Consider the following 12,015-nt stretch of genomic DNA (forward strand, 5'->3'; position numbering starts at 1 on the left):
CTGTTGAATATTATTTGATTTCCAATCTGCCAAGAGGTGAAGGTAACCATGGCGTGGTATTGCAGGGTCAGGGATGGAGCTAAGGTGAAACATATTGCAGGGTCAGGGTCAGGGTTGAAGCTAAGGTAAACCATATTGTAGGGTCAGGGTTGAAGCTAAGGTAAACCATATTGTAGGGTCAGGGTTTGTGTTGCCGTGGGCTGCAGTAAAGCACAACCTTTAGTGGTCAAACGTCCTGAGGTAGGATGGATAAACAATTGTGGTCCCGTTTTTCCCTTGTAAGCTAAACAGCATTGGACCATTTCCCATAATGACAAATAGTATATGTCTGTTATTTGGTCATTTGAGTTGGCAAGAAACTCATCAACGCAATCTTCTGTGTGCTTGTTTCACTGAAGTACTTCACTTTACCTGAAGATGAAATGCTCAACAACACTGAGCATGTCGGTGGGGAATCCACAGCATCAGTCATACACTTAGAAACAAGCCTCATCAGATCACTTAGAAACAAGCCTCATCAGATCACTTAGAAATAAGCCTCCTAATCAGATCACTTAGAAACAGGCCTCCTAATCAGACACCGTGAGTTCTGCTCCCTGGGCACCAGGTACAGGGGGAGGGGGGGGGAGAGCGTTTACCTGGCCAGATGATCGCCTCCAGGAGGGTAACCCGGCGGGCAAGCAGCTCAAGGTCTGCCTGCAAGTCATGGAACATCTGCAAGCTAAGGTCCTATCAAAGCAGGGGGAGTGTGTGAGGGGAACTAGGATGTGATATGGGGGGTAGACCAGGCCAGGTCCCTGGGTTTGCCGGCGACTGTGTTCCTTGTTACACCGTGTCCCATGAGCCTTTGCATGTGACCCTGACGACCCCCTGCCTAAAGCTGACTCAGGCCCCTTACTCACCATGAATACCAATCATAGTCTCCAGGATTAAAACCCTCTCGGCTAAGATCTTCAGCGCCTCTCTGATCTGATGTATGCCGTCCCCCTGTGAAGATAGATACAGCCGCGTCAAGGCCAGCAGCACAAGCATACAGGGCGGGCCGGGGTGCGAGTCATCCCCTGTGTCTCCACAGGTCATCACAGCCGTTAGAGGGTTATTAGAACTAAGATACAACAGTCTGTCCATTCAGCACTCTGCTATCATCTCAGCTCTTCTAAAGGTCTAGTGTTGTCTGGCCATGCCATGCAGTCTCTGCCATGCTGGGCTGTACAACAGCATCATGCACACACCCAGCCAGCCCAACCTCAATGCACAACAACGATGATCAGGATCATGACATGCTTCTGAATGCAATCATGCTATCTGCATTCATTTTATTTTTTTTACTGATACTGCTTCAGAGGATGGAAGACAGTTGTGTCTGTTTCCCAGCATTGCTTCTGTACTTCTGCGTAGTGTTAGTTCTCTTGCTTACAGGAGTCCTCTGGCACTGGCTCCTCTAAGCAGACGGGTTCAACAGAACAGCATAGGAGGTCGTTATATCGGAGGGCATGCAATAGAAAAGGAAACTCCAACCAAGAAATAGAGATGAGGACATTTCTAAACACACTACAAAATATGGCAAGGTCAAAGTGACTTACGGGATTTTCATACCATGCTAATTTTAAAGCAAATCAATTGCACTTGTTAAAATATAAAGTATTTTCCCATTTTAAAACTACATAAAAAAAATGAATACATATAAAATTCATTTTTGTAAAAAAAAAAAAAATTATGAATGAAATCATTTTATATTTTAATAAATCTTGCCTTATTTTGGGTTTGTGAGGGGGGGGGGGGTTGTAATGTTGTGTTAGTTAAACAATGCCATAGTTTATTTTCATGCATCCAAAGGGGGATTTGTTTCCGTGGTTTCCATGGTTACAAAAGATGGTAGCATGCAGCAGAAGAAGAGCTGTATCCACTCCACAGACATCAGAACTGTCCCCTATACCCGACACTGATGGAGCGTTGGCATATACACCTCACAGTGTGCTGCTGTCCACCACACCGTGTGCACAGATACAGCAGAGAACTTGGAATACGATAGTTATTCTGAATATACTTTCAATTTAACATATATTAGCTTTAATTATTTGACTCTAATTGAAACCAGAGACAGCATTAACACTGCGGTTTGCATTTATAATTTGGTTGATCTGAAAGCAGCTCAAGTTCTGTCTACCTACCAAGGTGTTCAGTCTCTTGAGTCTGGTCCCTCTGCCCAGAGACCCTAACCCTAACCCTGCCACACCACTGGTCTACAGTCAGTCTGTGTGTTGATGTATATGCCAACGTTTTGCTGAACGGTGACCGTGAAAGGTAGCCATGGGGGATGAGCGGGGTGTGGACAGCTTTAGGGTCAGTGGACAGCGTTGTGATAAGGAACAGCAGTCCAGAGCACTCCCAAGAACCCCATGTAGCATCACAGCATCACCCACACACAACCACATATGTAGCATCACAGCATCACCCACACACAACCACATATGTAGCATCACAACATCACACACACAACCACACATGTAGCATCACAACATCACACACACACACACACACACACACACACACACACACACACACACACACACACACACACACACACACACACAGCATCAAAACATCACACAAACACAACCACAGATGTGGCATTACAACATCACACAGCCATAAACACACATGTAGCATTACATCATCACACAAACAAACACACATGGAATCCAAACTTCAATCACATGGCTTAAACGAAAAACATGTACAACAAAAATAGTAAGTATTTCACATGAGCTTGAAATACAATAGGAAAATGGTCCAACACTTTGTGGTCAGTAAAGTCATGTAAACATGGGAACTGGAAAAGACAGAGGACCATGAAGAAAAGGAGCTCATGTTACGGTGAACTGGACTAAGTTGATCCATAGGGAGTATGTGAGGAGAATAAAATAGAAAGTCTTACATTGTGATTGTTCTTGTGAATGAAGGAGAGGTAAAAGCAAAAGTTAGACAGATACAATAAATGCTTAAAAGTGGAAACATGGATGGGGTTGGGGTTTTAGCCATTTGTGTTTTGTATTTCCTGAGCAGGACCTGTCCTAATATGGGGCTGTGATCCAGGATGGGTACTGGGGTCATAGCCAGCGATCAAGCCCACCCTTGTCTTACCGGCAAGCCTTTGGATCCTGGCTCTCCTTTGGGGCCTACTGCTCCCTGCAGAGAGGATTCAGAACCACATGAGGGAAACGCACCCTGTTATCATTCCACACGTTGGTCAAACAAATAGACATCAGACTTCTTTACATTAATTAATACATAAATGTTGTTGTTATTGTGTCACCAAGTCAAAGTTTGAATGAATAAACAACATTTCAATGAATAAAAAGGCTGCACAGATTTCCTCACATGTCAAATAACTGTTCAAGGATCAAATCAAATCCGACACAATGTCTGACCTCAGTATCCTGTAATATGTCCCATGAAGGAAGCAAAAAACTCTCTGAATGTCGTTCCCTTTAACGGCTCGATGAGAAAGCAGTGCTAAGTGATGTTTGAGGGGTTTCTTGGAAGTGTAGTTTACAGGGCCCTAAGCAGCCTGTGTTGGTTCATTCAGGCCTGGTCTTCAAAGAGTAGCAGATCTTACCGAGTCACCCCTGATGCCTCTCTCTCCCGGATAACCCAGAGATCCCTGGAAACACCACACACAGGACGGAGATGAGGATGTATAGAACCACACACAGGACGGAGATGAGGATGTATAGAACCACACACAAGATAGAGATGAGGACGTATGGAACCACACACAGGTCATACATGGAGATGAGGACGTATGGAACCACACACAGGATAGAGATGAGGACGTATTGATAACTTATCAATCACTATTTAATACAAGTCATACTATTCAGCATCAACTTAACCTCCCTGTATTGTCATTGTTTAGTGTGTACAGTGTATTCTGGCTTCATGTCTTGTTATTGGAACTCACTCTCTCCCCGCGGTCTCCTTTGGGCCCCGCCGGCCCCGTCACGCCGAGGGCCCCTGGCCTCCCCTGCAGGTTCATCACATCCACAACAAGGCTTCATGTTGGAGGGTTAGGGTTAGGGTCATGACCTATCATGAGGCTTCATGTTGGAGGGCTGACCAATCATGAGGCTTCATGTTGGTGGGCTGACCTATCATGAGGCTTCACGGCTTATTATTATGTCTTCATCTATGGAAACATCAACTTCTCACGATGTACACCAACAGGAAGTTCAACCCTTCATCAATCATGGAGTAAAACAGCAAACTACCAGAGAAGCTCTTTAGAGTAAATGTTTAGTAGCATTGAGGATGAGCGCTTACGTTCTGACCAGACTGTCCAGCCGGTCCTACTGGTCCTACTGGTCCCACTGGGCCTGTGGGTGACACACAGCAATGCATGAGAATGTGACACATTATTTATATTTTTACAAATGTTTTATAGCATGGTCATACATCAATTAAGAATGATATTCAATTTATTTTATATTATTATAAAATAAATTGGAAAATAATAATAAATTGTGATCAATAATGAGTTGAAGCCCCCTGTGTAGCTTACCTACAAAAACTAATGTGAATGTAAAATGACCAAAATTCCAAAACTATAAGATACTAAAGAGTACAAATGCATACATCATTAACCCTAACCCTGTATCATTAACCCTAACCCAGGGGTTTTCAAAGTGTGGGATAGTGAGCCTCCCCTAAGAGAACTCAAAAGCATACCGCCCCCCCTTCACCCCCCCTAATTATTATTGCTATTATTACTGTTATTGTTGTTGCTTTGTATGTTCCACACAGGCTTAAAAAAGGTTTTAAACAATAAATGTTATACACATCTTTGTTTTTATAAACATCTTAAACATGTTTGTATGTTCTTAAACATATTTTTAAAACATTTTAATCATCTTTATCTGTGTATGTGCTTAAATATCTTTTAAAACACAATCCAGTGTTTCCCACAGACCAGGTAGCAATGTGTGGCGGATTTGTTGACGGGGGGAGGGGGGAGGGGGCGCGCGATTACCGGCTGGCGGAGTTGTTGAGGTATTATCGATAATAGAAAATGCGGATCATTTTCTTTCTCGTGTGTCTCGTTTTTCGCCCGTGCCTAAAACCGCCACTGCTTATAATGCTAAAGCCCAGTTCAGACCAAAGATTCGCGACGCAACTGCTTGCAACTCGCGACTCCTTGCGACGAGACGGGCTGAGACGTTCTAAAAACTGGGCAGTTCACACTGCTGCACCGGGCGGCGATTAGTTTTATTTTGGTTGAGAGTAGGCTAGAGTTGCTGTGTTTCGCCATTCTCCACTACTTCTGCATTGTAGTAATTCGCTGGAGCTTAGTTTGTTTAGATCCCGCTAGTTGCATTGCATTCTTTCGTAGTGGCGACTTCTCTACTGCAAGGGAAGCTCGGCTTCACCTAAAATTTCGAAAATTAAATGGTCAGATATATACTGTTGTGTTAACATTTCATTGATTAAAAATGCGTTAGAACACGTCCATCTCGAAGACGAGTCCGTTCAGAATCAGCTGCTTATCGCGGGTCGACTGACTCGATTTCCTTCTCATACACTTACGTGTTTAATTTGCGTGTGTTTAGACAGATGGGCGCGCACACACACGCGCACCAAGCATCACCCGCATTCATTCATTCTATTAAATACTCACTCGCGGTAAAACTATGTTTTCTCACGATCAAATACTCATCAATCCTAAAAGTAATGGGCTTGTACACGATGTCTGGGTCAAGAACATATGTGTTTGCTGTACGGTGTTTACAGATGCATTGATTTAAAAGTACAACTTACCGCTGTATCAGCTGTTCTTTCCCAAATCATTTACCAATCATTTACCATAAAACTAGATTTCGTTTTGGAAGCCTGGGATATACTTTGCTCGAATGTATTATTGTTATTATTATTTTAACGCATGGCATAGCCTACTACTTCATTCATGTTCATTCATGTAGGGAAAAAAAAATGTTTCCACAATCCACACGCTATTTCTATGCAGTTTCACACGTATGAATAATCTTTGACATCATAATATTTAACATGCAAGTGTAGTGGTGCCTGGTTGCTGCGGGGGAAAATCAGCTTTGCGCCGGGTGCAAGCAACGACACACGCGTCGGTGTAGAAAGTCAATTGCGCCGGGCGCAAGATAGGGCCCTTCTGTTTGGCGCACATGGCTAATTTGCATACGCGCACAGGACTGTAGGAATGGGAACATGTCGGGCTGGCAGCATTACGGGGGCGCGATTACGGGCTGGCGGAGTTACATTTAAAAATCGCGTAAGTAAAAATAAATAAGAAAAGCGGAATCAATTTGTGGCGCTCGTTGTTCAATCTGTGGCGCAGCGCCACACATTGGCCTATGTGTGGGAAACACTGCAAAAATCGATCAATTTTGCCACTCGCCAGATGTTTACAGTTTTTTTTTCTTTTTTTTTTCTCTCGCCGCGCCTCCCCTGAAACCCTCTGGCGCCCCCCAGGGGAGGCGCGCCTCACACTTTGAAAACCGCTGCCCTAACCCATTAACCCTAACCCTATTGGGGCAGATACGGGCCAGACCTCTCGCTCCAGGAAGGGCCTACAGCAGGTGGGCTGGGAGGTCAGGACCTGCGCTGGGGACTTGGACTACTCACCAACAGGTCCAGGAGGCCCTTGAGGTCCTGGGATCGGGGTCCCCTGTGGCTCCTGGAACGTGTTTGCGAAGTATGGATCCTTTCCATGACCTGCAGGAACAATACGAGGACATTTCGCTTCACAAAAGTTGCTTGCAACGCTGATGATGGGCCTCCAGGGGGTGACGTTTCCTAACAAGTCCCCCAAGTGTGGGAGCTTCAGTGGCCTGGGAGTAACTCTACCATCTCCATCTGCTTACTTTGTTTGTTGCACAGTGTTTTTAGCTTTTATTGATTATGCTATCTGTAGCTGTGTTTGAAATTGTTTCCTATCATGGATTTAGTGCACTATATAGGGTGCTCACCATTTTGTAGTGGTGTTCGAATTCTCAGTGGTTCATTTCATTCACTATATAGTGGACAATAAAATACACAAAATTTGAGTGAACATACGATGTTCCCTACATCTTACTCCTGTATACCACAATGCAATGCGGGCACATTTACTGACGCAAATGACGTTTAGAAATGTTCAGCGTAGTGTCCGAATTCTCATTTGTTCGTCCCCTATAGTTCACTATATCATAAACACTATATAGGGAATAGTGAGTGAGTGAATAGGGAACGATTTCGAACACAGCTTGTATCTTCAGTTTACCGGTACAGGAAGCCATGTTGCTGGACAGGAAGTGATGCTAAATGCACATGACAACAGTAAATCTGAATTAAATTAAGAAAAAAGGAATTACAATAGTTTTAAGTCAAGCAATACGGGTTCTGGTTCTGTAATTCTAAGCCTATGTGCAAGTCTATATGGCTCTAGCTGTAACTACAGAATTGTTGCAAAGTGCAACAAAAAACCTTCCTTGCGAGTACAGTAGGCTTGAAGTAGGTCACAACATATTAACCATGTGTAGCCAATGTTACCTGTGTGGGTAAAGAAATGCAAACAGGCCTGGCCATATTCACCCGTCTATGCAATACGGAGGTCAACTCGCTGGAATAAGTTTTACGACTCTATACTATAGAGTTGTAATACTAAAAAACTAAGTAATGCAAGGATTAGGAGCAGAGCGTCTGTATACTATACAGTGTGTATATATAGTATATATTATAGACTCTGCTTCTCATACCAGTAGTATACAGCAGAGCTGCCAACTCTCACGGTTTCACCATGTGACACACGTTTTTGCCCGCTTACACACGCGCACACGCCACACATCCACTTTCTCACGGCAAAAAAACTAAACGTCTGTCCACCCCCCCCCCCCCCCCCCCTTCAACAATCCCGATCGCCCCCTCGCCCCCCCCCATCAACAATCCCGATCGACCCCCCCCCCCCACAGTCAACATTTACACCCGCGGACCCTATATGGTATGCATTACAAGATTCTACAGAATCTCACGCCAGCGAAAACCCAAAAGTTGGCAGCCCTGATACAGACACTCTGCTCCTCATTCTTGCATTACTTACTGATAGATTGTCTCTTTAAATTTTTTTTATTGCACCCTTGGTAGTGTGTGATAACTTAGCTAGCTAGTTTGTTATCGTGTGAAGCTAGCCAGTGTGTTAGCGTGTGAAGCTAGCCAGTGTGTTAATGTTCCTCCAGAGGAAACAGGCTCATGACCACAGTGCACTGTGGCTTTCATGTGTACCATAGTTTTTTTTGGGAGGCAGACGGCATCCTGACTCACGGCTAGTGGCCATGGAAGACTTTGTGTTAGCATTGTAGCCACAGACCAGCAGAGCCATGAAGGCTCTCTCTCTCTCTCTCTCTCTCTCTCTCTCTCTCTCTCTCTCTCTCTCTCTCTCTCTCTCTCTCTCGTTATTCTGGGTCTCTATTGTTCTGTTTATTTTTAATGGCGTAAATAAAGATTCATGTTGAAACTTTAATTAGACTTTTATAAAAAAAGTTTATATAAAAAAAGTTTATATAAATAAAAAACATGTGTGGTGTTGGAGAATGATATCAAGCAAGTCAGGAAGTAGCGGCGGTCTCAGAGTCACTGGCCGTTTCTCAATACCAAGTACGCGGACTACGTTCTCGCGGACTTGGAAGTACGTACTTGGCAAGTCCGGACTTTCAAGTACGGACTTCCGAGAACGCGAGTACGCACCTGCAATTGGAACAGCAGCGGACTCGATGATGCATTCTGGGATATTTAACGGTCCCAAGTCCACACGAGTCACCTCCGATGCATCCTCGGTAGAACGGCCTCATCGAGAACGCATCGAGAACACTTCCGGGTTTTACGACAATACTCGCGTTCTCGCGTACTTGGAATTGGAACAGTGCTTGGGCTACCACTGATGACGTTTATCGAGAACGCAAGTACACGAGAACGCACGAGAACGCGAATTGAGAAACGGCCACTGTGTTTGGTCTTTGGTTCCACGCCGCTGTTCACATTCAGATCAACACTTTACAAGAAAAACTAGAAAAAACACATCCATTACAACCCTTACCAGGGCTACAACTACCACTACTACTACCTACTATTTAAGTCAAAATGTCTCTCGCTAGTGTATAGAGGATATTTTGGGTGGTACAATTTTTTTTTATTAATATGCATTAATAGGGAGAAATGTGCATTTTATTTTCTTAATCTTTTCTCAGTAATTGTATATGATCTTTAGTTTGTTAGTTATATGGCCCTCTTTCAAATAAAAGACACCCCAGGTCTCTATCTTATTCCCAAGTCATTCTAGGCTTTATGGTTTATCCATGGTTTACCCTAGTAAGGGGCGTGGCTAGGGACCCTTTTGACTTTTGGACACCAACCTTTAGAACCTGGTCCCCACCCCACATGTGTTAACATCCCTAAAAGCACAAGTTTCTATCTCCATCCCTCCGGAAATGGGGAACTTGAAACCTTCTAGGCCCCTATTCATGGATTATTCTTGTAAGGGCCGTGTCTAGGGCCCCTTTCAACTTTTGGACCCCAAACCCCAAACAGACGATCCGGGTCCCCACCCAACATGTGTTTACACACCTCAAAAGCACAAGTTTCTCTCTTCATCCCTCCGGAAATGGGGAACTTGAAAACTCCTGCCATTTTACCTCTATTGACTCTCATGTTGCAGGTCTCGACCCTTTGGTGACCTTTCTGGGTGGTGAGAGGTGCTAAAACTAGACACGCGGCCCCCTTGGTCCCGGGAACGACAAGGCTGCAGCCTTCAAATTGATAATCCTATATGCTATATGTCTTTCCTCTAAGAGACCTCAGGTCACTGTACTTGACCTCTGACCTATATTGATGTTGTTCTCATGACCTCCCAACCCATTTCCATGAGACATGGGGTATCTTTTATATGCATCAGGGCATTCAACTCTACTAAAATTATTAATTACTTTTTTATTATCTAGCCCAAGAGGAAGTGACCGAACAACCTGCCTACACTGCCACCAAGTGGACATAAAAAATGAAGCACACACAATGGACAACCCAGTATCAAGTCTTTTTGTGCTGGCCATTCAGCTTTCCTTGGTGGGGTTCCAACCCCACGTGAAGCTGATTGGCCAGCATGCTCTATGCCACTATGCTTCGTACCAACAATCTCAGCCAATCAGTGGCCCCCATTTAAATGCTTGGGTTTGTCCTGTTTGGACCTGTAAATTATACCTAGATCAGGGTGGGCGTGTCTGCACCTAACATTAAACTATTGTATTGGTCAGTTATCTAGGACACACACTTATGCTTTTGTGAAATGTTAAAGATATGATTAAAAAAAAGAATTCCGGGTGTCCATAGAATAGAAATAGATAGAAAACGCTGGGAGACCTGAACGAATGTTCGTAATATCTAACAAACTAAAGATCATATACATTCACTAAGCAAAGATTAGGAAAATAAAATGTACATTTCTCTCTATAAATGTTATAGAAATGCATATTAATTTCAAAAACACCTTAAAAAATAGCATTTACCACTCTGAATCAAAGCCATGTCGGCCATTTCCTTTGTCCTGCTCTGCAGGGCTTGATCCGCGCTCTGATCACTGGAGGTTCGTAGGATTATGCACCGATAATTGTTGCATAACTTTTCATAAGATATCGTACGAACGTTGTATGAGACCAGGATGAAATAATAGCTGAATGAATCAAGATTTAATAAAACATAAGGCTTTAGTCATGGCAAGCTGAGGGTGCATCTTTAGTGAACAACACTCACGGAGATCCGGCTCGGGGATGCGGGCGCTGGCGGGGGCAGGGGTCCCAGGGGGTCCTGGGATCCCGGGCGGTCCCGGCAGACCCCCAACTCCTGGGTTTCCTGGGGGCCCGCGCGGCCCTGAGAGGACAGAAGGTCAGAGGTCAGGGGGACAGAAACCAAAGCGGTCATAGCGTGAGGATTCATATTGGATATTTAAAAATAGGTTTTATTAAAAAATAATAAACATTGGATCATGTAGGTATGGATGTTGTTTCAGCATTATTATTAAGGCTCTGTGAGCTGGGAGAACACTTGACTGTAGTAATAGGGGAGGGTCTCAGGGACTTAAGGCTGGCCGCTCAGCAGCTGAGGGAGAGGGAACTAAATAAAGTAACTATTTAATATTTTGGCTGCTTGGGCAGAAAGTACTGATGAATAACTGCCTACTTACATTGTAGACACCATTACATCAGCACCAGGTGTGTGGGTGTTTGTGTGTGTGTGTGTGTGTGTGTATGTGTGTATGTACACACACACGCACAGATTCAACCATTCACACCTGGCAGACATACATATGCACACAGGCACACCCACACACATACACACACGCACACGCACACAGCTCGATGTGACCTTGTAGTTTGGACTCTCATAAGGACACACCACTGTACTTTACTTTTCCTTCTTCTCCTCATTTCCACTTTTCCCCAAGAGAGCCAGCGCTAGCGACTAGCGGCTAGCGGCTAGCGATTAGCTATAGGCTACGAGCACTTGGCTCTCTTTTCATAAGCTGTAAAGTGGTGCGTGCGGCGGCCATGTTCGTAATGTTACTACAGACCGGGGTGACCCCTCTGTGGGGAGAGGAGCAAACCCCGATCTCTGGGTGGACCTGTCCCAGAGGGGCGGCGTGGGGCCCGGGGACAGACCCCTGGCCCCACTATGTGAGGGTCCCAGTGTGGGGTCCGGGACACAGACCACTGGCCCCAGTGTGTGGGGGTCCCAGTGTGGGGGTCAGTGTGGGGTCTGGGACACAGACCCCTTGGCCTAATGACTAATACATAAGCTGTACGTTAGAGATATGAATAACTAATGCATAAGCTGTACGTTAGAGATATGAATAACTAATGCATAAGCTGTACGTTAGAGATATGAATAACTAATGCATAAGCTGTATGTTAGAGATACTAAAACTAAAACTAATGCAGCCCTTCACTCACACTTCAGACCAGTGAC

At 44.5% G+C, this 12,015-nt stretch overlaps 1 protein-coding gene across 1 annotated transcript in view; it reads right to left on the reverse strand.

Annotated features, from left to right (window-relative positions):
• Positions 1–12,015, reverse strand: part of emid1 (EMI domain containing 1) — a 53,018-nt gene that overhangs the window by 758 nt on the left and 40,245 nt on the right. Inside the window, exons 9-15 of the mRNA XM_084467743.1 lie at positions 10,804–10,920; positions 6,652–6,741; positions 4,324–4,376; positions 3,965–4,027; positions 3,620–3,664; positions 3,145–3,189; positions 639–729 (exon numbers count right to left, since the gene is read on the reverse strand). Of these exons, the coding sequence (XP_084323869.1) occupies positions 639–729; positions 3,145–3,189; positions 3,620–3,664; positions 3,965–4,027; positions 4,324–4,376; positions 6,652–6,741; positions 10,804–10,920 (504 nt within the window). The remainder of the gene's footprint in view (positions 1–638; positions 730–3,144; positions 3,190–3,619; positions 3,665–3,964; positions 4,028–4,323; positions 4,377–6,651; positions 6,742–10,803; positions 10,921–12,015) is intronic.

This window comes from Micromesistius poutassou (assembly GCF_964030765.1).
Source record: "Micromesistius poutassou genome assembly, chromosome: 5".
NCBI classification, from domain to species: Eukaryota; Metazoa; Chordata; class Actinopteri; order Gadiformes; family Gadidae; genus Micromesistius; species Micromesistius poutassou.